Source organism: Harpia harpyja, chromosome 6 (genome assembly GCF_026419915.1).
Source record: "Harpia harpyja isolate bHarHar1 chromosome 6, bHarHar1 primary haplotype, whole genome shotgun sequence".
NCBI classification, from domain to species: domain Eukaryota; kingdom Metazoa; phylum Chordata; class Aves; order Accipitriformes; family Accipitridae; genus Harpia; species Harpia harpyja.
The window spans coordinates 9,243,961-9,270,965 of NC_068945.1; the positions used below are offsets into that span (position 1 = coordinate 9,243,961).

General features: G+C 41.1%; 1 protein-coding gene across 4 annotated transcripts in view; it reads right to left on the minus strand.

Moving 5' to 3' along the window:
• PRMT8 (protein arginine methyltransferase 8) overlaps positions 1–27,005 on the minus strand; it is a 70,657-nt gene that overhangs the window by 26,487 nt on the left and 17,165 nt on the right. For 3 of the 4 annotated variants that reach the window (XM_052789966.1, XM_052789968.1, XM_052789967.1), the window contains exons 3-4: positions 9,781–9,966; positions 3,543–3,698 (exon numbers count right to left, since the gene is read on the minus strand). In XM_052789966.1, the coding sequence (XP_052645926.1) occupies positions 3,543–3,698; positions 9,781–9,966 (342 nt within the window). The remainder of the gene's footprint in view (positions 1–3,542; positions 3,699–9,780; positions 9,967–27,005) is intronic. The other variant, XM_052789969.1, reaches the window with a different exon arrangement.

Consider the following 27,005-nt stretch of genomic DNA (forward strand, 5'->3'; position numbering starts at 1 on the left):
TGGCCACTCTTCTTCTTATGCAGCTCAGGATACAATTGGCTTTCTGACCTGTGGCTCACATCCAATTTTCCATCAACCAGTATCCCCAAATCCTTCTCTGCAGGGCTGCTCTCAATCAATTCATCACCCAGTCTGTACTGACATTGGGGATTGCCCTGATTCAAGTGAAGGACCTTGCATTTGGCCTTGTTGAACTTCATGAGGTTCATACTGGTCCACTTCTCAAGCTTGTCAAGGTCCTTCTGGATGGCATTCTTTCCCTCAAGTATATCAACTGCACCACTCAGCTTTGTGTCATCTGCAAATTTGCTGAAGGTGAACTCAATCCCACTATCTATGTCATTAATTAAGATATTAAATAGTAGTTGTCCCAGTATGGACCCCTTGAGGGACCCTTGAGTTTCTTCACCTCTGTCTAGTTCTGTGTGTGTATATTCATCTCTACTTTCATTTTACTTCTCAGTCTTCAAACTAATGCTGCAAATGCCTCCTCTCTTACTAGGGTCTTTTTCTGAAACAGTCACCATGTTCCCAGATTTCCTTTTCCCCTGGGCTGTGTCCTCATCACCACCTTTTTATCCAAATCAGCTAACATCTGACATGTGCTTTCATTTTATCCGTCTGTTTAACTCCTTCTTACCTACACTGTCGCATTTGTCTGAAAATACCATAGAATTCAGATGGTTCTACTGCAGTGACTGTCCTGAATTTTGTATGACAAAATGCAGCAGATGAACCAAGGTTTCAAGGGATAATTGAATGTGTTTTTCTCTCCCTCACTCACCCCTCCCAAGCACCAACAGCCACACGTCAATCCTGTCTCTACATGTCTTACAACAGCTCCCCAGTTAGATGAACATCATTGCACGATCTCCTGTTATCCTCCCACAATGTTAGGGGTCAGAGCACATGAAGAAAGAAGAAGAAAAACTGAGGGGGCTGGTTCTGTTCAGCTTGTAGAAGAGATCCCCCCAATCCAATAGCTATCTTCAACTATCTAAAAAGCGCTTTCAGAGAAAACAGTCACACTCTTCTCTGAAGTGCACAGTGCCAGGACAAAAGTCAGTAATCATGAGCTGCAGCAAGGAAAATTCCTGCTGATTGTAGCACTGGAATAGGTGCTGAGAGAGGATTTAGAGTCTCCATCCTTGGAGATTTTCCAAACTGGACTGGACAAGGCCTTGAGCAACCTGATATAGCTTTAAACTTAAGTCTGCTTTGAGCAGGAGGTTGGATTAGATACTTCCAGAGGTCTTCTAAACGAAATCTTTCTATGAGTCAGTGATTCTATGATTTATGCCTCTTGAAGATCCAGAGATGATTCTAGCAGTTGACTGAGGTAGTGGCAAGGAATAAGTTCCAACAGTGAGTAAGAGGGGATAAAAGAACCAGACAGGGTAGTGGATGAATTTGAACCTGAAGAAGGGAAAGAGTGAGAAAGACGAGAGTGATTTCAGTGGCACTATAGTCAGGAAACCAACACTCTGCATTTGTTAACAGTTCGCACATCATGCTATTTGAAAAATCACTTCTAACTGTAGAGAAGAAACTGGAACATCTCAGCTCTATGTAATAACTCATGACAAATGTTTGCTTTTTTAAAAGGAACACTCACAGTTTCAGTTGGCACTCTTTGCCAATAGGACCATAAAGTCTGAATTTGACTGTAAGATTGCCACTGCCAGATCTCTGCAATATCTGCTTTTCCAACACAAATACAAGTCTGCAGCTTGCTGTGTGACAGGGTTCATGGTGAGGTAGCTCACGTGACAAGAAGGTTGAAACTCTTAGACTATAGCAGAGGAGTTTCACACCTTAAGTGAATTCCTTTGAGAGCTAAGTTTCCCAGATAGCACAACCCCCAGCTTCAGTGCTGAAAAGTCCATGACGCTGGTGTGCCACTGAGCTTTATAAATGCCTGAAGTACAGCCTGAACTGTAAAGAAATCCAAAGCAAAAAAAGCCCCTAAACCCAACAACCTGTGGAAAAGTATTTACTTTTCTTTTACTGGGTGAATTTTCTGCCAGTGAGCTGGCTGACTGTGGAATCAGATAAGCACCAGTGCCAGCACAACGGAGGGAGGAAGACCATATGGCCAGGGATCTGGGAGATAGGAAGGTGGGAGCACAGCATCATCATTTTGTATATGCTTATACTTTTACAGCACTGCAACATCCTTGTGTGAGGCCTGCATTCCTGCATCAGAGAAGGCTACAGGTTTATTCTCCCTGAGGCTTTGAGATAATAAATTCTGTACTCAGTTTACAAGAAATAACATTCTAGCTGACAATTCTGTATATTAAGCCTCATGCTTAAACTCCAAAACTTTTGCTAGCACCTTCTGATTTCAGCTATCTATACTTCCAAGCTCTGATACTCTGATACTCAGATGAGGCACTCAGAATTAACACTGGATTTTGAAAATATAAGCCTGAGAATTGAATGGGAGTCCTTGCATTTCATGTATCTTTACCAGTAATAAAGACCCACACTTTAGATACTCAGTGACATCAGTGTCTTCAAATGCACAGATATAGCCAACTAAGTTTTAGTAAAGAAAAGAAGTTTGTCAAAGACGTACACAGAGAAATAGAATCTAGTTCCCCTTTTCTATGTTGTGTTGTGTCTGCAGGGCAAACAGAAGTCCAAAGCAAAAAGAAAATGTACTTGTCATTTTAGAGTCAGTACAAATAACTTTGAATATACTTAGGAAGCAAATCTATGCTCTCTCTAATGACTTCCCTGCAGAGAACTGCACATTCATGCTCCTAAAGCTCAATGTATTTAAGGTAATCATTCCTTTCTGCCTCTGAAAAGCATTATTATTGGCACAGAAAACATGCACGTGCTTTCTTGCATGACTCACTGAGTTGTAATGTACAGGGGAAAGTGTATTAAAGAAATTTGTTTCCAAGACTACAAAGTTGCAGAACATAAGAATTTAAAAAAGCAAGATAGTTCCTTTGTCCCCTCTGAGTAGGAGTGAGTCCCTTTAACATTTTTTTGCAACCAAGAAGAAATGTGAATATGTATCAGATCACCAAGGATTCCACACAAGGGAAGATATTATATCTTGATTTGGAAAAGGCACACTACTGCAAGTCATAGAAAGCAACAGAACTCCACTGAAGTCACTGTAAATCAAGTCATACAAGAGCTTGGAGAGAAGAATTTCAAACCAAGACAAGTAAGAAAAGGTAAATCACCAAGCCAAATTCTTAGGCATGTAGTGATAGGACAAGGGGTAATGGCTTTAAACTGAAAGAGGGTAGATTTAGATTGGATATAAGGAAGAAATTTTTTATGATGAGGGTGGTGAGACACTGGCACATGTTGCCCAGAGAAGCTGTGGATGCCCCATCCCTGGAAGTGTTCAAGGCCAGGTTGGATGGGGCTTTGAGCAACCTGGTCTAGTGGAAGGTGTCCCTGCCCATGGCAGCGGGGGTGGAATTAGATGGTCTTTAAAGGTACCTTCCAACCCAAACCATTCTAGGATTCTATGAAAATGCACAAACTCAAAATATGACAGAAAGTCTTCTTACCCCATATACCTTCTTGGCTCCTGCCTTTGCAGCAAACATGGAGAGGATTCCTGTGCCACTTCCAACATCAAGGACAATCTTATCTTTAAAAACATGTTTATTGTGATACATTGAGTTTCTATAGGTTAATGTGCGCACTTCATCCTTTAACATTTCCTGTGATGAAAAAAAACCCATCGTGTTATTATTTGAAGTGCCTATATGCATTCAACACTGCTGCTGACTGCATTCCCTTATTCTAATTTAAGCATTATTAACACACAACCTGAAGAGTTTTTCAAGTACTTTGGGGTGCACACATCAAAGCAACTGTAAAATGCTAGCTACTTAGAATTGAATTATTAAGAAGAAGCATGATGTCCTTTGCACAATTTTATTTTTCTAAATATTACTTCACTGTTACAATTGACAACCAGAATGTAATCTAACCACAGCACTGCTTTGCACATAGATAGAAGCCATACAAAAATTCAAGGTTTCACTTTCTCCTAAATCATGCACAACCTAGAACCTCAGTGGAGGGACTTTCTGAGGTTCCTCTTTGAACACAAAAGAAATCGTTCCATAAACCATTATAAGACAGCGGTCTTGATAGCCTTGCCCAATGTGATGCAGAAAGTCCATTGTAGAGCTTAGAGATACTGTGCTGTACGGTACTCCCTTACTGCTCTTCTGTTCACTCATTTATATGACCATTTTCCAGAAGATACTAATGTATAACCTAGACCACTATCTCACTATTTTAAGATGTCATTGTTAGGTGCTGATTTTTGTTTCATTGATAGCACCAGTACATGCATTGCATTCTATTGACACCTCGTTCTCAAGTGTGCATTTATCAGCCAAACTATATCAATAAAGAGCACTGAGGTCAAGATCCAAGTGCCATTTTTAAGAGAAGTGTAGGCCATTCAATACACACTTTAATTTTCTCAAAATGCTTCTGTTAGGTCTAGAAGGCTGAATCTTTGCTTATACTACTGCCATCATTTCATAGTTTAAGCAAGTAGGCAAATGAGTTTTTGAATTTCAGGATAAAAAGAATCAGTTCACTGCCCAGCAGTCTGAAGCACTAGTGCACTGGATTGTTACATATATCAGTTGCTCACTTACCTATTTGGGCATGAGACTATACGTAGTCAGTAACTAGATGAATAAAAGGCTATTTTTATCATCATAAAACATGGTTTGGTATCAGGCAAAGAAAGAGGCAGAGGAACAGTCCAACAACACTGGAAATGTGATGGAGCACACCCTCATGGAAACTTTCCAAATATATTAAGGACAAGAAGGTGATGGGGAGTGTTCGTCATGGATTTGGAGATGACTGACCACCTGATAGCTTTCTATGGTGAAATAATGGGCTCTGTGGATGAGGGAAGAGGAATGGATGCTTGTTTGTCTTGACTTTAGCAAGACTTTCAACACTGTTTCCCATAACATCCTCACTGAAAAACTGATGAAATATGGACTACATAAATGGACAGTGAAGTGGACTAAAAACTGACTGAACCGCTGCGCTCAAAATGTTGTGATCAGCAGCATTAAGTCCATCTGGAGGCCAGTCACTATTGGTGCCCCCAGGAGTCAATACTGGTGCCAATACTGTTGGATACCTTCAATAACCTGGATGATGGGACAGAGTGCAGTCTCAGCAAGTTTGCAGTTGATAGAAAACTGGGAGGAGTGTGTTTGATTCACCAGATGGTTGTGCTGCAAATCAGAGGGACCTCAGCAAGCTGAAGAAAGAACTGACAGGAATCTCAAGAAAGTTGACAATGGGAAATGCAAAGTCCTCCTCCTGGGCTTGGCTGGGATAGAGTTAATTTCCACCAGAAGCTGGGAGGGGGCACAGCCAAGACAGCTGACCCGAGCTAGCCAAGGGGATTTTCGATACCATATGACATCATGCTCAGTATATAACTGGGGGAGCTGGCCAGGGGCAGGGAGGAGGGATCGTGGCTCAGGAACGGGCTGAGCATCGGGTTCCAGGTGGTGAACAATTGTGGTGTACCTCACTCGCTTTATATATCCTTTTATTAGTACTATTGTTATTATTATTTCTTCTCTTCTTGTGTTGTCCTATTAAACTGTCCTTATCTCAACCCACAAGGTTTTACCTTTTTCTTCCAATTCTCCTCCCCGTCCCACCAGGGAGGGGAGGAGTGAGTGAACGACCACATGGTGCTTACCTGCTGGCTGGGCTTAAACCACGACAGTCCTGCACATGGGGAGGAATAACCTCATGCACTAATGCAGGCTAAGGACTGGCTGTCTGGAAAGCTGTGTTTGCCAATAATGACCTTGGGAACCTGGTGGACAGCAGTCTGAACATGAGCCAGCAATATGCGCTTGCAGCATTTTGGGCTGCACTAAAAAAAGCATCACCAGCAGGTCAAGGGAGGTGGTTCAACACTGGTGAGACCACATCTGATGTCCTGTGTCCAGCTCTGGGTTCCCCAGGACAAGAGATGTTGAAGCAGATCCAGTGAAGGCCCATGAACATGATTAAGGGATGGGAGCATCTGGCATGTAAGGAGAGATTGAGAGACCTAGGATTGCTCACCCTGGAGAAGAGAAGGCTCAGGGGATCCTATCAATGTGTATAAATATCTGTTGAGTGGGGGAAGAAAGGAGGCAGAGACAGACTCTTCCCAGTGGTAACCAATTAAAGAATAAGGGGCAAAAATGACATGAACAGGTTTTTCAGAGCCTTCTCCAATCAGGTTTTAAACATGTCCAAGGATGGAGGCTCCACAGCCAGCATTTTACCAATCTCACAGTAAAGAATATTTTTTTCCAGTTGAGTGTGTGCCCATGACATCAACCAGCTCCTTCAGCCCTGGTGGAGACAGCCCATCAGGTTCCATAGACTCACGTATGTCCAACTTGTTTAAGTGATCCTTTTCTGTTGAGGGTAAGTCTTCCTCCCTCTAGACTTTGCCACTCATCTTAGTGACCTGGGATTCCTGAAGACAAGTCTTACCAGTAAAACCAGAACTGAAGAAGTAATTTTCCATGTCCTTTGTCACTAGATACCCTGCCTCATTCAGCAAGAGTCCCACCTTTTCCCCAGTTTTCATTTTGCTGTTAATACACCTAGAGAAGCCCTGCTTTGTTACTCTTCCCATCCCTTGCCAGATTCACGTCCAGATGCAACTTAGCTTTCCTAACCCTGGCCCTGAAATTACTTCTGGGTCACCTGACCCTTCTTGTACCTCTTGTATGCTTCTTTTTTGGTTTGAATTTTGTCAGAAGCTTCTTGTCCAATCACGCAGGCTTCCTGCTGCCACTGCTTGACTTTCTGCATGTCAGGATGGACTGTTCTTGGAGAAGGTGACCCTTGAAAATCAACCAGTTTCCCTGGACCCCTCTTCTCTGCAGGATCATCTCCCATAAGATTTTTCCAAGTAGATCCCTGAAAAGGATGAAGACTGCTCTCCTGAAACCTAGGGTTGTCAACAAGAGAAATAGCATGGATGCTGAGAGACCATCCATGCTCTCAGGATCCTGAACTTCATCATCTCATGGTCACTGCAGCCAAGCCTGTCCTGACCATCACATCCCCAGCTGGTTCATTCTTTTTAGTAAGTATCAGGACCAGCAGAGCACTACACCACCACCCCACGCCTGCCATTGATTCAGGTCATCTGTGCCAGGAGTTTATCATCATGCATTCCAAAAATGTCCTGGATTGCTTATGTCCTGTTCTGTTGCCTTTCAACAGATGTTGGGGTGATTAAAGTCTCCCATGGATCAGAAATCAGACTCATGTCTCATGCAGACATGAGACTCCTTTCAGTTGTCTGAAGAAGACCTCATCTACTTCTTCCTGATCAGGTGGTCTGTAGCAGACACCCACAACAATGTCAACCATGTTGGTCTGCCATTTAATTCTGACCCATAAGCTCTCAGCTGGAACATCATCTGTCCCATAGTGGACATGAGTTCGTGCATTCAGCTGCTCTGTCTCCCTTCCCACCACCTTCCCAGTCTGTCCCTGCTAAAGAGCCTGTGTCCAGCTATTGTGGCATTCCTGTCGTGTGAGCAATCTCACAGCATCTCTTTGATCCCTGTGAGACTGTAGCCATGCAACTGCACTGCACACTGACCTCTAATTCCTCCTGTTCATTTCCCAGGGTGCATGTATTAGGGTACAGGCACTTCAGAGAGGCTCTCTGTCATGTTGATTTTCCAGAAAAGGTATGAGAGCTTCCTCCATAATGCTGCCTCTTAGTACTTCTTTTTTTGTGTACTTATACTTGGGGTGTGCCCCTTCTGCTCTGCTTTATTGACCAACTATGAGGTCTTGTCCAAACCACCCTGCATCTTTTGCTTACCAACTTGGTCCACCACTTCCCCACGTGACTGTCAGTCATCATCTCTTTCCTCTATCATTCTTAGCTTAAAGGTCTCCTCACCAGGTTGGCCAACCTGTTGGCAAAGACACTTTTGGCCTGGTTTGGCAGGTGGATTCCATCTCTTTCTAGCAGACCTCAATCCTCAAAGAGGGTCCCGTAGACATAAAAGCTGAAAACTTGTCATTGACACCAGCTGCACAACCAGTTGTGGACCTGCAGGAGCACTTCTCAATTCCTTACATTTGCACTGTTAGAACTGATGCAAAAAAACACCTGGCACACCTTGCTGTTGATCATCATCCTAAGAGCTGTGTAGTCACACTTGATATGCTCCAGGTCTCATATTGGTGCTCATGTGGAAGAGCAGCAGTAGTAATCCAAGGCTGGTCTAAGGGCTGGACAAATGTCAGCAGTCTCTCCACAATGTCGCAGGTCCAAATGCTTAGACAGCAGGTCAGGTCAGCAGATGGGGGCCTCTGTCCCCTGTAGGAGAGAGCCTTCCACTACTATCACTTGTTGCTTCCTCCTAGTGCTTCTGTGTGGCTCAGGACCAATTGGTTCTGATGCTTCATTGGACAGAACTTCCTGCCCTTCATCTACAATGAAAGCACTGAACCTATTCTGTAGCTAGAGATCTGCAGGTGGATCAGAAGCCTTCCTCCAGTTGCCAGACGTCACAAGTTTCCAGCCTTCACCATCAGAGGAGTCTCCACTTCCAAACCTGGTAAGTACAGACTCTGACTGCCCCTCCTTTCAGTACAGTTGGGGATTTAGGCTCTTGTACCTTCAGGATCTTGGAGAAGATGCAGTCAGTCTCTTCCTCATGTCCCTGATGCTGCAAAGTCTGCCAACCTCCTCTAGCAGCTCCTTTACTTGTTGACACAGATCCTCTACTAGTGCACACCTCCTGCAGGCAAGGAGGCAACCTCCCACTTTCCAGCCTCAGCAAGAGGCCCCAGGTACTCCCTGAACTCTCTGAGACCTACAGAGCTGCATCCTTCCATGAGGAGCTCAATCTGATTTGAGGTCTCTGATGTGACTTCAATATTTCTCTTAGGTCTCCTTCCCACTCAATTGTTCCTCTATCTTCTTCCATTCTTGGATTGAAGACACTGGCAAGATGTAATTGGCAGATAGAAATCTTCTGTTTATGTGTACGCCCCACAAGCAATTACTAGAGTAATGGAAACAGATACTGTTTGTGATGTGGTTTGTGAGAAGTGCCACTGATATCACATTGTTGGCCTTTTTGCATCCTAGTCTTTAAGATCCCATCCTCTTGGGTGATGTAAATACAAGATATTGGTGTCTTCTTTAGAATTGGTCAACTTTTTGATGGTAAATATGGTCCACTGTGTATTTTGAATTCTTTACAGGAGTGTATTTACTGGAGGCTATTGGGCTATATGTTCCCGTTAATGCAGCCTGTGCATTCAAGTAACATGCCAGGAGTCAAGAAATTACTTGGCTTCTCATGTCAGTTGAGTAGCTGTTCTGCTGGCATCTGTGCTCAAATATGTAAGAGAATAAAAGACCTAACTTAGCAATAAGGTAGTTTCCATGTGTGGTTGGGTTAGTTTGCAACCTTCATAAATGCACTAAATTGATGCACTCATGCAGATCACCACTGTACAGATAGCTAATATAAGCTCTGTGGAGAACTCATACGTAAGGATCTAAGTGGGACAAAGGTTTTGAGTACAGGTCTCTAGAGAAGTGGGTGATATCTTTGGCACATAACCAGATTATACAATCTTCTGAGAAAAGGCAGAGGAATATAATAATGAGCAAGTGGGAGGGGGATAAATAACTAATAAATCAAAGAAAACATGATGATGATGATTATTATTAATTGCTGAAATAAAAATAAATATTACCTCGTGAATTCCAAAGTGAGCATAGGAATCAAAGTAATAATCCCTGGATGTCATCTCTTCTGGATTGATGAGCTTTGCCATCTTGCCTCGGCCCGGGCAGCTTGGTTGCAATGGGACATGTATGACAGATTGAACTGGCTTTGGAACAACAGTAGGCTGAGGAGGCTGGGATGGGATGGGACAAACCTAGGAGAACATGGAATATTGTTAAGAGGCATCATTAAAAGAAAACATTTCTCTCTCTGTCTAGCGTAGTGATATTATTATAACTAGCCAGGAGATAGTAAGACCAAAGACATCTGGGGTATCATAAGTGAAATTTAGGCTGCCGTCTGTCCCTGACTCTTTAACTTACTTGCTCTGTTTTGGAAAATTTCCTTAATGGCTTTTTCCTTGATGTTCCTCTGCAGATACCTACATCAGTGTAAAGTAATGGCAAATTATTGGTGTTGGCTGAAGTGGGTGACTCCAAACATTGACACAAGGCAGTTAAGAGCTAGGTTTTCTCCTTTAGTGTCTTTTTCTGTGAAACTGTCATAGCTTTGTGAGAGGTAAGTTGTAATAAATAAATAGTTCCCCTGCAAAGAAGAGCTCATAATCTAAGGATTTTGAACACAGTGTTGCCAACAAGAAGGACAGGATTCACAATCGATACTTAATTGTCAAGTAATGTATCTGGCTGTCTTGATGAGGTAGGTCTGAGAAGGCTCACAATATCTGGAAGTCCCTGACACTATCTGAAAGTCTCTCAGCATGTCCAGAAAGCACTGTAGGGAGCTGTGTGGGATATGTGACCCCTTAATTTAGTTTCCTGTTGTTGGGAGATGCAGGAGTTATGGGTTACCAACACCCCCTGGCCCACTGCGCTTAATTTTTCCTTGTGTATTGCATCTCCAACACCAAAATTTTAATGGAACCAGAATTCTTACACCCCCTTGACTCAGATTTGACACCTGTAGGATCTAAGACAGAAGCCAGAATATTTCCAAACATGAGACACAAACCATGGTCTGGCCCATAATTACATCTACAACTTTCATCCTTAACATGAAGCAAAATGCTGAAAACTGAGAAAGACTGAGCAAGATGCTACAGCTTCACATATGCACTAAGTCACCTGCAAATTATGGGTCAACAACTTCATATATTAGGAAGGTCAATCCTACTTAAAATGTGTCACCTCCTCTTGCACTTTTTTTTAATTTTCAGATTTAGTAGTTTCCCAGTGGGGACCAGATTTGCCTGAGCCTCTCCTAGATACTTTCATAAAGTTCACTCTGTCTTCTATAGCTTGATACTGCGAGACATCAATCCCCTGTACTCTCTCTGAATAGCATCAATTAACCTAGCTCAGTTTACTACAAAAAAACCCCCACCACATTTTTTTCCCTTCCTCATTTGAAGATTTAAGTGTGTCATCTTTTGATGGTTTCTTTGGTCCATCTGTGAAAAATGAATACTAGTGGTTTATGTTCCTGTAACATCTTTCATCCCCAAAGATCCAGAAATGCTTTATTTATACATCTTTTCTATTTCTGACGTTTTTGACTTTATCACCTCACCCAGTTCACCTCCCACATAGAATACAATTGTTCCCAATTGGTATTTGTATTTCTGTCCTGTCTAGTTTTAAAATGTCCATTTGCAGTCATTTCTCTTAAGAGACTATTTCATTGCCTGTTCATTGCAAGCAACACCTTGACAGCTCATTCTGTCAAGGTGTTGCTTGTAATATTCAACCCTTCCAAATTTAATCCTGATACTTTTAATTACATACTTGAGGTTATATCCTAACATTTTTCTCCATTGGTGTACACACTATCAAATTTTTGCAGTTACCTTGCCCTGTAGTCCGTTCTGTATTTGTCTGCTGGATTACAAAGACTTAAACTGTAGATGTTTGGAATTCTGTTTTAATTTAATATGAACTCTGTAAGGTCTTACACTTTTTTTTCTCCTAAATCTTGTCCTCCACATCATTTTACAAGCAAAATATGTAAATATAACAGTCACTGAACTCTTCATTCTGTTCCTGTCTTAGGTAAGGTCTCCAGATACAAGACAGTAGTACATCACAGGCAATTGCTCAAAAGCTACCTACTGGTGAGAAGATCTGTCAGTTTTTTTCAATGAAACCAAAGGGGTATTAGCATTTCTATTGCTGTCAAACTACAAATTCAGATGTGGTTCGCTGTACAATATAAAGCATATTCTACAGGAAAAGAGGCTAGTCTTGAAGGTGAATCTTCTGTCTGGGTCTCAGGAAGTATCAGTTCTGCTCCTGGCTGCATAAATTTGTCTAGACAGGGTTATGAGAACAAGGCTTATCCTGACTAAAGATACGGAACAAAACTAAATTCAGCAACTCAGCCTAGGAAAGTTGTCTGAGTGATTTTGTTTGCTGTAAAGGAATTAACATTGTTATCTCATAGTCTGCAAGACAGCTGAATTCTGCTACAGCCAAGGAGTGGCAAGATAACTTTTATTAAGCTACTGAGGCAGTATTAGACCTTTGACTCACAGTACTTTTCAGGTTTATCTAAAGTACCTGAAGACTTACTGCTCTCAACCGTCCACCTACATCTCTGCCAGAGAGAACATATCCCATGTAGCAGAAGAAGTAGAAGCCTATTAGGTCTGCTTCTCAGCTGTCTTAGCTTGTAGCCAAGCAGCCTGTGGTAAAATGTGTTGATGGTGGTTGTGTGACAATGTTAGGCTGTGAATACCATTAGGTCATGCACTGTCCATCCTGTGCTATAGGTATAGCCTCATGCAGAAGGGGTAGCAGAAAACTGGATAGGGGTGGTGATCTTCTCAGCCAGCAGCACTCTGTCACAGGGACCTTAAATCAGCTGCTTCATTTCTGGTTTAGGCATATTAACACAAAAATTAAAATGATGCAATTTTTTGCAGCATCTGTAATAGCCACTACTATAATTTCTGTGTGTAGCACTGTAATTCTGAAACTCCAAGGCAAGGTCACAATCACAAGAATAATTTTGTGAGTGGGGCTCAGGAAATCCTTCTATCATAGATTTGCTATAGACACTGTGAACAATTTCAGTCAAGAGTAACTCCTGTCCTGTGACAACAAATACCTGGGGAAAGCATATAAACACAGTGGACAATTACAAAATAAAGAAATGTAATGAAAGCTATTATTTCTATCAGAAACAATAAAGTCTTCAGGTGTACAGTTCTGTGCTTGCTAAACTAGAAACAACTAAGCTTTTAGGCGTATGGTATAACTGCTTTAGGAGAAAACATGCCTCCAAGAGAAAAGCTATCAAGGAAAGACAGCTTCCTGTATTCTTTCCAGAACTGAAAAGAATCCTTGATGTGATTTACAGGCTCAGCACATATATACCCTACCTTCAGAAACAACTCACCTTTTGAGTAACTCCTGAAAAGGGAAAGCATCTGGGCTGGGTATAAACCTCACATCAATGAAAAAAATCTAACAAATTCTATCTGAATAAACCATGTTTATTACAAATACATATTCCAGCCAGCTGCACACAGTTGCAGAACACTGGCTGCTGCTAATGCAGATGAAGTCTGAAAGAATGCAAGCAGCTACCTCAGAATCCATTCATCACTGTGCCAAACATGCAGCCCTCTATTTTTCCATCTCACATTTGCTACTGAAGATATAGTTGGAAGGTCTGAAGGATGTGAGAAGTAATCTTTTTCTACCATTGCTATGGTACTTAGGTCCTGCTGCTCTGTATCATTTCAACGCTTAAAGAAAATTAGGGAAATATTTTCCTACTTTTAAAAATTAAATACAGTTTCTTTCCTCTTCCTTTGTGGACAAGGTTGGTAGATTACAGATGCATCAAGGATATTAGCACAGGACCGCTTTTTTAAAAGCTTTGAAATCTTACAAAAGGCAAGATTCATAACTCTCATTCATTTCTCAAAATCTCACATCTGAACATCTTGACATAGGTTTCTAAAACACATATAGGCACTTCAGTGATGGATGTGACTTTCAGATATGTGGAGTTGCCCATGTGCATCAATGGAAACTGTTGAAACTCTTTCTTGAAAACTGGACCTAAGTCAACATGGACTTACGAAGCTATTTGGATGTACAATTCCCATAATACAAAAGAGAACTGGGTATTCAAAAATCATAGGCTATTTTGAAAATTTGAGCCTTTTAGATATATCCATCTGCCTACAGAGAGGCAAGATGGTGAAATACGCACAACTCGTTTCTTAGGAGGTTTGTGACAAAAGCTGAGGTGTGTAGAGTAAAAAGTCTGCATTAGGTACAAGTCTTCAGGAAGCATGGCCTTCAAAGACCAGTAAAGAATGTTTGCCTTTCATTGTAGATTTTGTTTTTGTTAGTGGAGGCTTTATGTTGTGATATTTCCCAAAATCAGGATGAAATAGCCAGTTCCTCCGCAGCTATAAATCTACTTTCTGCTTGATAAAAATTGGGCTCAGTTTATTTTAAATTGCAGATAACTATGAGTTCAATGCAACTGCAAATCTCTCTAAACTCGAAAACTGCAAATCTAGCCAGACAGACTGTAAAAAAATTGGGAGAGAGAACTGATTCTTAAAACTGCTTGCTTTGAAGCTACTCCTTTTTCAGCCACTTCAAAGTCAAGCACTGCTCTGAACTTCCTACATGGAGTGTGTGAAATGCCAGATCAACCTGTCATAGACAAACCTGTCCATATATTATCAGCAGGAAATTCATTGTGCTTTACAGACAAGTATAGCTTAGAGTACGTTACAATTGCTACATGTTATCTCTAAGGTAATGGTGATAGTAAAAATATTGTGAAAACACTGAGGCATGTTCTGAGACCTGAGGCTCTATTGTTTGCTTTAGAATAAAGCCTCTGTCCAGAACAACTGAGACTGAGCACTCATACAGGGAACTTGATTATACACTAAGTGTCCAAATCCTCAAAAAGTCAAAGTGAAAGATGCAAGCAGGTCTTCAGTATGATAAAGGCATGGCTGGCCTATTTAGGCTGCAGCAGAAGTAACACCAAGTAGCAAGAAGGAATGCAAAGATGACAAAGGTTTGCAAATCTGTTACTTGTTTGAAAGTTAAAAAGGAATTTAGATATCTACATGTAAATACAAGATAGGAACTGCGATATTTTTGTGGATCTGACCCAGGGTACTATATACTGTCAAGATTCTTAATGGGGACTATGTTGGGGAAGAGCCAGAATCTTCTTAGTGACAGGTCACAAATTAAGGAAACAAATTTCCAGTTGGGTATAAGGGAATAATTCTTCTCCCTAATAGACTTTAAGCACTGAAATAAATGCTTAGAGGGTCTGTGGGGTCTCCAACCTTGTAGATTGCAAAACTCAGCCAGAGAAGGTCCCTAGCAGCCTGATCTAGCTTTAAAGTTATCTTTTATCTGAGCAGGAGGCTGGACTAGATGACCTCCAGAGGTCCCTTCCACCCATATTATTCTATGATAGTAAGACATGGACAATTATATTTGTACTATGCAGGAGACACAGGTGGCAATGGCATGATAAGCTTATAAACCTGAGCCTACTGTAGATTATGGGGTGAGTTATAGATTTGGGGTTACAGATTTGTACACACAATAGGAACCAAACCTGTTTTCATGATATTAAAGAATGCAAACTATGAGAAGAATGCAAGGACATGACACTCTGGAATGAAAAGCTTTTGAAGCTATGTGTAACAGAATTGGACTGAGATGATAGGAAATGAGATGACCGAATGTAGGGATGGGAGTGACAAAAGTCTGAGCAGTTCTAGACCATTCTGTGTGCCAGTGCAGGTAATAAAAATGCTCTTCATCCAGCCTGCCCTCTTGACTGCTTACTGCATATTACAGTGCAGCTTGGGTACAGGAGTAAAAAACAAGTGACAAATTGTAGTTACAGATGTTGACATTTAACTGAAGTTGTGTTCCTTTTTATAAAGGTGGAGATTTTGCAATGTGCGTAGAGTAGAAGGTTCAGTACAGGGCATGAACAGTCCTAGTTCAGCATAGAACAGAAGGAAATATGAGAGAAACCTATTACTATTAACTGAAATTTACTCTTTGCAAAGTACCTTGTGAAAGGATAGCAAAGCATTATTTAAAAAGTGCTAAGAGGTACCCTTCTTTAGGACAAGGTTGCATTTTTATTATCTTTGGCATGTGATAGACCTACTGTCTATTAGTGTTTTAGATTTCATGTCACAGACTTCACTGCAACACCTTCTTCGTTTACAAAATCCCTGTTACAAGGAACAGCTGGAGAGATGCCTTGTGCTTTCACCTGCACTCTGTTGTGTAGAGCAGATGGTCTATCATTGGACTGTTTGTCTGAAGCCCCTTAAGCCTCATGAGGAGTGAGCTAAGTTGCATGGGGGGAGTTTCTCTAGTGCTGGCTAAAGTCTCAAACCTCCTTCTACTGAAGTCAGAGAGTTTCGCAGCTTCAGCTTAGGGGTGAATCATGTTTTAGAACCGTTGCCCTCTGGTGGATAATATTAAAAGTGAAGTCCAGCTGGCAGACGGCTAAATTCATTTTTCATTTCATGGGGTAGAGACAACGTTACTGCAATCAATAATCTGGAAACCAATCTCACATAAAACCATGCTGTTCCCTCCAAATATACAGCATATGGATTTGTTACAGTGTAATGGTCTCTGTTACATGAGTCAAGAATCTGAAAGGTGGAGAATTAAATAGAGGAGAATTTTAAAACTCATGAAGAAGGCAAGCTGTGCTGTTCTGTGGCTAGATGTTCTGTGGTTTTGTTTCCATTCTTCAGTGTAATCAGGAATGGAAGAGGTGGATATACTCAAGCACACTGGTTATTTTGACACAAGATTGACACCTATAAGCAAATCTGGCAGGCTGAGAAATAAAGGCTAGACCATCAGGGCTACGGTGTTTCTGACAGACATTCCAGACTTCTCAGCTTTTTTTCTGTCTCAGTACCATGTATCAGGACAGTGAGGAACAGCGTGCTTTCTCATAAAGCTCTTCTGAATTTGGTGCCTTGCTAAGAAGTATGGTTTTTTTGGTGGTTGTATGTTACAGCAGCCTTTCTCCTGTTCCAGAATCCAGTCTGAAAAGTTGACTCTGGTGTGTAGATCACAGAGCAGCGCAACCGCAACCAGCAGCCTCACAAGGCCAGTGGCTCTCGAAGGTTGCAGCTTCTGGTCTTGTACAGATTTACAGCTACATCTGACATGGTAAGACTGCATGTTCCTGCTTTCCACTGGGGCATCCCATCCCTTTTAAGGATCCATGAAAGGCAAATAAAACCAAATGATTAAAAAAAAAAATCCTTCCTACCTTCCTATTGGTTTAAGCCTCTCCTTTTCTGACTAAAGAAGGTGAGAATTTAATTTAATTTCATCATTTTCCATTCATTTGGTAGAAGCTGAGCCATTACAGTAGTGAAAAACAGGAAGGTGCCTTAATGAGTGGTCCTCAGCCTATGAATATTGACTGGGTGAAATTCTGATATCATCACAGGAATTTAAAATTAAAAACTGAGGTCAACTGTGAGAGCTAAGAATGTTATTACCAGCCATATGTTACATAACTGGTATTACTTCTATACAAATTTGAAGTGCACCTAATACCTAAAATAGACATTAAAGGCCAGGGAGCACTTAAACTGACTGATCACCATGGAATACTTTTCCTTCTCTTCCATTCAGTAGGTATAAACTCTCTTGTATGTTTTCCTGCAACAGATTTTCCTTCTGAGATTTCTGGTTTTCAGCAATTTTGACAGATCTTCTCTTTGCAGCACTACATCCAAAACTCTCTAGAACAAAAGCAATCAAGATGCATAGACATAAGAAGGCGAAACAGCCTGTTGTTCTGACAAGGCTATTAGAGGCTTAGCTTTTGTGGTAGTTCAGAGGGAAGGTCTGAGGTATGTCTATTGCAGGTCTATTGTCAAGAGTGACGAAAGAGGAAAAGCTGACAGCACAATGTTCGATCTGAATTAGGCTACAGCCTCTGGGAAATAAAGAGCTTTTCCAAGTTTAGTGTAATTTTATTTCCGATTTGCCTTTCAGGGAGTTTCAAAAGGGGAAGAAATATCTCTGCATTAATAAAATGCATCAGGTCTTCCCGCTGATTTTAAAATATTGGTCACAAACTCAAGGAATAGAAAAATAAACCATACCAATTTAATTCCTGGGCATTCACTGCAGAGTCACCTCTATATTTGGTAGTGGCAATTGTTAACATTAAATGCTTACTACTTGCACTGATGCTGATATTTTAATGTCCCATCTGGCCTGATCAGGCAAGCACTTCTATACCAACAAGAAGTAACACTCAGCTATGGTGTGCTGTTCAGGGGCCAAACTCACACTACCACTTCCAACTCCCATTCAGGTTTGGCATGGCAGAGTGAGAAAGTTGCGAGGGTGTCATATTGCTGGAACAGCACTGGCTTAAACTACAGTTGTTAGTCTTTCCCTTCCCCTTGTATTCTGCAATACAAGTAGTCAAATAGCACCAGTCTTGCCTCATTTTTTGAGAGGGGATGGAAACCCTCAGATTTATGTGTGGCTGTCTGATGGAGTCTTTAAGTCCTGTCAGTCCACCACTAGTTCTAGGGCACCTGGGTACTGTGAGGCAGTAGTTGGAACAGGGGTAATAGTTTTTCCAGTGTGGACATGAGCGCTGATAGTTCAAGGTTCCTGGTGAGTAATGTTCTCTGCTGCTTACATAGATTTGGCACTTTGCAATCAAATAGGATGAAGAAATTGTTCCATGCTATGTTTCCCTGGGAGTAGCTCAAAGCCTATATTGTTATTTAGCAAGCCATGATTCAGTTCCTTTTCCTCCTGTGATGTGAGGCTCAGTAAATAATGAGCCAGTTTTCTAGGATGGCCTTTGCACAAACTTGTTGGACTAGCTGGGAAGAGGATCTAGGTTTCTCACTGTTCTGCGTTTGTTGGCCCCTTCCCTTCTATGTGCATCAGAGGGGACTCATCAGTGTCACCTTAATACTTCTTTTCTACAGTATAGCTCACACTGTAGAATTCTCACTGGAGAATAAAAAGACTGCCCTTTCACTTCTCTGCAGAGTCCAACATTCAATGTGCAAGGCCCTATAAAAGAAGCCTCCATAATGTGGGGTGGGTCACCCAGGTAAGCTGAGGTAACTCCACATAAATTCTGAATTACAGACCATTTATCATCATGGCTATGAAGCCATGAATGGTGCGTAGGGACCTATAGTCAGAACGTTAGGGGCCTGTTAACAGATGGTAGTTAGTTGTATTTTAAGGACGACTAGGCAATTCAGCTCTTTGGGGGGGGCAGAAATAAAAATTAAGGACAATGTCATTTTCTGAGGCATGAAACCCTAGCTTTTTTAGCAGTTGTTTTCACTTTGTGATCAACTATAAGCCAGGGAAGACATGCTACTGTTATCTGGAAGCAGTGAGCAGAAATGTAAACATGACCGATGGTTTTTATTCATCCCCAAGTGAAGAGAGATATTCATGTGCCAGCTTACTTTAAAACGCCTCATATCACAAGGCACAGCTTGTTGTAGAAATAGCAACAGAAGTTATAGGAGCCTGTACTGAAAATATCAAAGTTGAACGCAGTGAAGAGGAAGAGTTTGTTGCAGACCATTGCATAAAGAGTTATGAAGCTACAAAGCCAGAGAAGTGTGAACTTTCCATGGTGATTTTCTTATTGGTTGCTACTATCATTGCTGCTGCATAAGTGCCTGCATTGCTGAACAGAATCATGGTTCCAGTGATGTACAAATAAATAACGAGTGATACAGCCCCTTATGAGAAACTACTCAAGATGGACACAAAATAGAAAGGAAATAAAAATAGCTTGGTACTTTAAAGCTACTTTACATCACCCTGGCAAGTGCATGAAAATCTTTTGAGAAAAGGCGGGGGGAGAAAAGGCCCCACTATCAATGCTCATGTTGCATTTCTTGTAGGGGAAGTAGCTGTACCACTGGACAACCTCATCCCCACCCCATCATCATCTTGACTGACTTTCTTGTGACAGGGAACAAGAACCAGAAAGTGCTAATCAACTATAAAACCAGTTATTTTTAGGCCGTTTCTCAGTATCAGGCAGTAAGCTGAAATTCACATGAAAAAGTAGAGCTGTGCTATTTTTAGAGGCTAATTATTAACAAAAATAACCAGAGTATTCTATCTGTACAAATTATTTTCTTAAATTAGCAGGAAATTTAATGGAAGCCCTCCTCTGCTTAGCAAATTTCTAATGCACTGATCCCTGAAAGCCCCTTTGCATCTGATATCCCAGTCATTCTCTTCCCCTCTCACTGAGCTTCAGATGTTTCACAACGGTTCTAGGAAGACATTATATTCTATAGGCTTTGCTGAGCTTTAGGATTGGGGAGAGGAAAAAATTTCCAACTGATCACCTACTCCATGTCCTAGCTAAGCTTTTGATCTACACTTCAGTGTAGTTTTAGATGTAGTTCAGCTCTAGAGGAGGTCTCTACCTAAGAAGTATCCAGGTTTATCCGTTATTACTTTTTAACCTCTACAGGATAAATGAGGACAGAAAGGAGAACAAGACTGAGAAATGGCAGTTCCTGAGTTGAAGTGCCAGAGAAAATCAGCATACTGACTTACACAGTTCAGTGCCACTTCAGAACTACCAGCAAATGGGCACCAACACTGAGCAGAAGTCCCACATTTGGCACTTTCATTTGTCAATTAGAAAAAAATAGTCTGTTTCCCTGCACAGAGCAGACACCCTGCTGCTTCCTTTGGAGCTGTACTTCCCTGGGTGTTAATATGTTATAGCACAGATTTTCTTTTGATTACCTGTAATAACCAGGCTGGCAGGTTTTTTTGTCCTCTGTGTTGATTTTAAGTCCATCTCACTGTGTGACTTTTTGAAGGAGTCAGCCATCTCCTAGTATGGGTTATCAGCCTATTGCATCCTCTTGTGACCTACTAAACCCCAAGAGGTAGACTCTCTGAATCAACCCCTGAAATGGAAGAAGGCTCACTGGAGATGGGCAAGGGTGATGTGCCCATGAAACTCAGGGAATAATGCAGCGTGTGACTGACCACAGCTGTCTCAACACAAAGGGGATTAGATGGTGGCCTTTGTTTCAGATAAGCAGCTATCAACAGTTGAGTGGATCAACTGGTGGTTTAAATGTTTCCCCTGACTTCAGTAAAAGAGCACGAATGTCTCCATGAGTTAGAAAGACTTGCGTGGGGGAAGTGATTACATGGCTCAGGCCAACATAAAGGATAAAAGTTGAACAGCTAAGAGAATAATTTCAATGACAGCAACGGGCTTGAGCTGCCTTCAATTCACATATTCCTTCGTGGTGACTGGGGACACACAGCATCAAGACAGTAAACATATTACAAAAAACAGTAATGGGAATCACATTGGTATTATGATTGAACTGCAATTGCAATTCCTATATTTTGTTAAGTGTAACTTCCATTTGTATTGTCTGCAGTGTATTTTGTATTACTCTACTAAATCAGAAATCCCGTGTAACATCAACAGTTGTCAAATAAGACATTAATAAGACATTTGATATTAAACATTACACCTTCCATGCATGGAATATCTAAAAGAAACTGGTCAAGAGAGTATTGGATTCTAACACCTATCTGTAACTAGTATTTTCATTTGTAATCGTTAGAATAAAACTCTTGTGAGGACAGTCAAAGCTTTATTTTTATCGGATGTAAAGGGCCCAGCTGTAAACAAATAATTGGGGAGAAAACTGGCAGAAAGCCTTTAACTTGTGCTTGGGAGCCCCAGCTGCTAAAACAAAAATAGTAGCTTTTCTGCTTCACAAGCATGGTTAAGTGTATGGTGGGAGGAAAGTTCTGACTGTTCTCTCTTGGGCACCTGGAAGTTCAGGAGGACACTTCCCCTTGAGATTTACAATGAAAAGTGCATCTTCTCTTCCCTCTCCGGGCTTACCTTGGAGTGAGAATGTATGAATTTCATACTGAAAGGTTTCAGGTTAGTTAAAAAATCACAGAGAGTCTACCCTGAACTACCTCCATTGCCATTCATTAAGAAGCTGCCTCCATCCTGGCATTTGCTGTTACCATTCGCCTTCCCTTTCTTGCTGTTGCCATTTTCATAAGGGGTTGGGTGTTTTGAGTCGGCACTTCCATTGATACTGATCCATAAGGCAGCATATGTTATTGTGTGCTGAGAGTGGGCCCACAGTTGGCTAAGGCTGAATGGAAATCCTTGCCTGATTTATGGACACAATGTCGAATGCTTTGTCCACAACATCCAACCTGTGACTGTCCGGACAGTTGTTCAGTGCCTCTTTGCAACAAGCAACTGCTACTTGCACCACACAGTGTCAGCTGAAGCTGAATCCTTCCTGCAGGTGTCAGGCACGCAAGGGCAGCCTGCATTCTGCTACCCCATTTCTGTAGCTGCCACACATCCTTTCAAGCTTTTCTGTTGACATCTGTGTGGGTTCTGATTCTTCCTTCTTGTTGTGAAAAGCTTTGGGTCTGCCTAGTGCATTCACAAGAGCACAGGGGCAGCAAGATTTGCATGTACGTGCATGAGTGGTGCATCTTTCCCTTTACTTATGCAGTAATAGAGAAGGAATTCAAAGGATTGCAGTAGAATCACCACAGACTGAAGAAGTGTCTTCACGAGCAAAAGGGAAATCACTAGAGACAATATGAGCAGAAAATGTAACCGACAGCAGAAAGATCTGTATAACTGGGCTTCTGTTCAAATTAGCATTGCACTGATGCTGTGTAAATAGGCTGATCAGCACAAAGACTGATGTTCTCTGATTGAAGTGCTTCTGACCTGTGATTTTCACTGATTCATGTGACTTTTCTTAACCTGAAAGGCTTAGAGTGAATCTCAGCTTTAGAAAGGTTTTTACTATTCATAGTTGTGACGAAACCTTGAAAACACCGAGTAAAAGTTTTCGGGTGCTGAAAGGCCTATAAAAGGAACACATTGACGCAAATTCAGTGTCTTTTTTTAGCTAGTCTTAGCACCTTTCCACACAGGAGGTTGGCATTATTGTTCTTTAGCCACAGTAAGGGCACAGCATGATGTACAGCAATGCAAAATTCTTTATTGCACCAACCCCATCTGTGTTCCAATGGTGGAACAGGCCTTCAGTTTCTCTTGCCTTTTGACATGCTGGTGGATGGGCCGAAAAAAAAAAAATCCATCAAAATCTGTGCATTGTCAAAGATAACTGTGAGTCAAAGGATAGGACTGAAAGTTTTGCTTGCTAGTTTTCTGACCATTAACATGATTTAAGAAACAGGAAAAAAAAAAACAAACAGAAGAGAGAAAAATAATAGAAGCAAAACCAGTGTTTCCCTATAGCCTGCTGCTGGCCATGTCACTGAATTCAGATCTGCCAAAGCTGATTTATCTTTTTCATGAATCTCCGGACCACAAGAACAGCATTTGGCTCACTCCAGTACTACTAATATCTCATTCCCAAGAAAGAAACCTTTTTCCCAGTTTGTCTAGTGCTGGTTGTTGGAAGCTACAATAATTTAACATGGAGAGTGGGAGAAGATTCAAGGTGATTCAAGGTTTTATTGACACAGAACAATGCTTTTTTTTTTTCCTTTTTGGAACATATCAAGCTTCTTGGGATCCTGTTTCTTTAAATATTTCTCCTGTTCAAGCAATGATTAGCAACTGAGTGGGATAGAGGAGAAGAAGCATCAGCTCTCACTTCTGAACTGGCTGCGCATTCAGAATTAATAGGGAGGGAGAGATTTGTGACAGGAAGAACATTCCAAAAATGTGAAAAACACAGAAAAAAATGGGATTTTCTATAGGACTATGAATCAGGGGAATATGTTTTCAGAACTGCCATACAAATGAAAAAACACTGTGTTTGGTCTGTTAGTATTACTGACGGTTGGCAGCTGAGCCACCCTAGGCTCTGTCTAAGATCAATAGAAAGAAAGAGGCTTCTTCAAACTATGATCCAGGTTTGAGATAGGCAGAGCTGCCATTCAGAGGTGTTTGTCTCTGTTGATCAGACAGGACAAGTAGCCCACCAACTCAGACACCTTGTTAAAGCATTTGAATTTACGTGAGCAGAATCCAGATCTTAGTTCAGTCATTTAAAGTAAAATAATAACAATAGAAAATAATAAAGATTTGTTGATCCAAAGATAGAGAACATCAGGACCCTAACAATGAGTTGTGCGTATTTGTTAAAATAGCACGGAAAACAAGAAGATCCCAAAAGAGTGACTTGAGTAACTCTTTAACCTTTTCAGGAACTTAAGCATTGCAAAATGCTTGTAAAAATGGGTTTTCTTGAGACACTGAATCACTGGAGGTAAAACCTTTCAGCATCAAATAAAAACCAGTGCTTATTTTTCTCTTTTACTTACAACACAGTAATTTTCAGCAGAATTCTGAAGCATGATGCGAGTCAGAGGAATGCACTGTTCTGCCACCAGCAGCATGACTGACACAAATTGTATATCACAAGGAATAAGGTTTCTTTTGAAGACCATACCGTGAAGAAAGATCTAAATGATTAAAAGACGAAGGAAGAACAAAAGAAATTGACAACAGCGTCTCCCCTACCTCCTTAAAAAGGTCCAAATAAGTAATACCATCTTTATTCAACACAGGATTTCTCACTAAAAACAGATGATTAAGTAGGATTTTGATCTTAAGGTGGTGTCAGAGATAGTGAAGTCATATCCAGCAGTTAAAAGACTTAAACTAATGCCAAGTGCTAAAAGCGAAATTTAGAATTGTTGGCAAGTATATTAATTAATTAAATGTCTTTATTTCCTTTGTTCTGGATTATGCAGACTGTACAATCCAGCAACTGTAATAAATCATTGGTCCTTTTCATTTTATTGAGACCACAGTTCGACAGGTGTAAAAGAAAACATAGTTAATAGAGATGTGAACATACTCAGCATTCCACAGGACTGAATGTTTGAGGAAACCCAGGGACTGTGTTCCTTTGTTACAGATTCCTAAATTTACTGGATTTCTTAAATATCAACCAAGGAAAGAAAAAGAATGCAATGCATAAAAAATATATATAAAGATCTTAGATTTCCAATTTTATTTCTATCTTGTGTTTGATTTCACGGAATCACAGAATCACAGACCAGTTGACGTTGGAAGGGACCTCTGGAGGTGATCTGGTCCAACCCCCCTGCTCAAGCAGGGACACCTCAGGCCAGTTGCTCAGGGCTACGTCCAGATGGCTTTTGAGTTTCTCCAGGGAGGGAGACTCCGCAACCTCCCTGGGCAACCTGTGCCAGTGCTCAGTCGTCCTCACAGTAAAAAAGTGTTTCCTGGTGTTCAGATGGAACCTCCTGTGTTTCTGTCTGTGCCCATTGCCTCTTGTCCTGTCACTGGGCACCACCACAGAAAAGAGCCTGGCTCCATCCTCTTTGCACTCTCCCTTCAGGTATTTATATACATTGATTATATCCCTGAGCCTTCTCATCTCTAGGCTAAACATTCCCAGCTCTCTCAGCCTTTCCTCACATGAGAGATACTCCAGTCCCTTAATCATCTTCTTGGCCCTTTGTTGGACCCTCTCCAGTATGTCCATGTCTCTCTTGTACTGGGAAGCCCAGAACTGGACACAGAACTCCAGGCGTGGCCTCCCCAGTGCTGAATAAAGGGGAAGGATCACTTTCCTCAACCTGCTGCCAATACTCTGTCTAATGCAGCTGAGGATACCGTCAGCCGCCTTTGCAGCAAGGGCACATTGCTGGGTCCTGTTCAACCTGGTGGCCACCAGGATACCCAGCTCCTTTTCTGCCAAGCTGCTTTCCAGCCGGGTGGCTCCCAGCAGGTACTGGTGCATGGGGTTGTTCCTCCCCAGGTGCAGGACTTTGCACTTCACCTTATTGAACTTCATGAGGTTCCTGTCAGCCCATCTCTCCAGCCTTGATTAGCTTATTCAAATTTATTTGGACGTAAAATCAGTGTTTGAGCTATTTTCTGGTTTTATTCTTCCTCATGATTTGAGGTCAACAAACAAGGAAATGGGTAGAAACAGGAATCACATACCAGATTTCCTCTTTCTGGCAAAAATATTAATTCTCCATTGTTATTGACTCTTCTTATACCCTTATAACTCACAATCCCCTTAGTAGAGCTGAGAGTGGCAGTGGCTTTTAAGAGAAACTTTGACCCCCAGTGGCCTCTGTGTTTTTAATAGGGATTAGACTTCCACACCTCTGAAAAGTCTGCAAGTAATGAAAAATGTCAGATGCAGTCAAGAGGCCCTAAATATAACATACAGCATGGAAAATATAAATGGTGCTTAATAGAATATGATTAATATTGATGTTCATTATCATGAAATATTATAAGAAAATGTATTGCTAATGACTTAGGAGAAACTAGCTGCTAGAGAACTGTTCTCATTCTTTATATAAAAGGTACTCTGTGCACACAGTACAATTCAGAATTGCTAAATCCTGTTGAAAAATGTCACCATAACTACGTACTTGTAGCATTTATTTCTGTCCTTGTAAGATTGTACTGGTCATGGATTTATGTAGGGATATAACTTTGGCTTCTAAGAAAGATAGGTCTTGATCATACATAATGAAGAGCGTAACAGTGACTTCATGATTACTATTACACCGAGATTCTAAATGAAGCAAAATAGACACCTTATTTTTTAAGACTTTAAGGACTTAATACATTATCTGTATTTGGCACAGTTAATCTACAAGGTACAACTGATTTTTCCATTCATTCTCTTAGTGGATCTATAGTTATCTGAAGTATTTCAGTATGGTTTAGAGTCTTAAGCCACTTAACATAGGGCTATCATATTTGTCTATGATTGGACAGAAATAGTATACATTTCAGGAAATGTCAGACCTGCTCACAGACAATTGTGGTTTGTATGTGCTAAATCCAGCACATGTGTGAGTCATCAAACTTATGGTACAATATGCACAGTAAATCCCAGACTGGTTTAAATAAACTACAGACTTGGTTTAAATTATACTAAAAGTTTAAATTATACTGCAAGTCCCAGACTTGGTTTAAATTATACAAATGTGTGTGGTGTGCGGAACAATCATAATTCAAAAATACAGGATTCACTTGGCCATTCCAATTGTAGTATAATCCCAGGTAAACCTTTCAAAATCCCTGAATTTAACCTATACAAAATACCTGTGCAGAACTAGAATAAATGTCTAGGCAAGTACAGGCATACAGTATAGCTAAGATGAGGGCCAG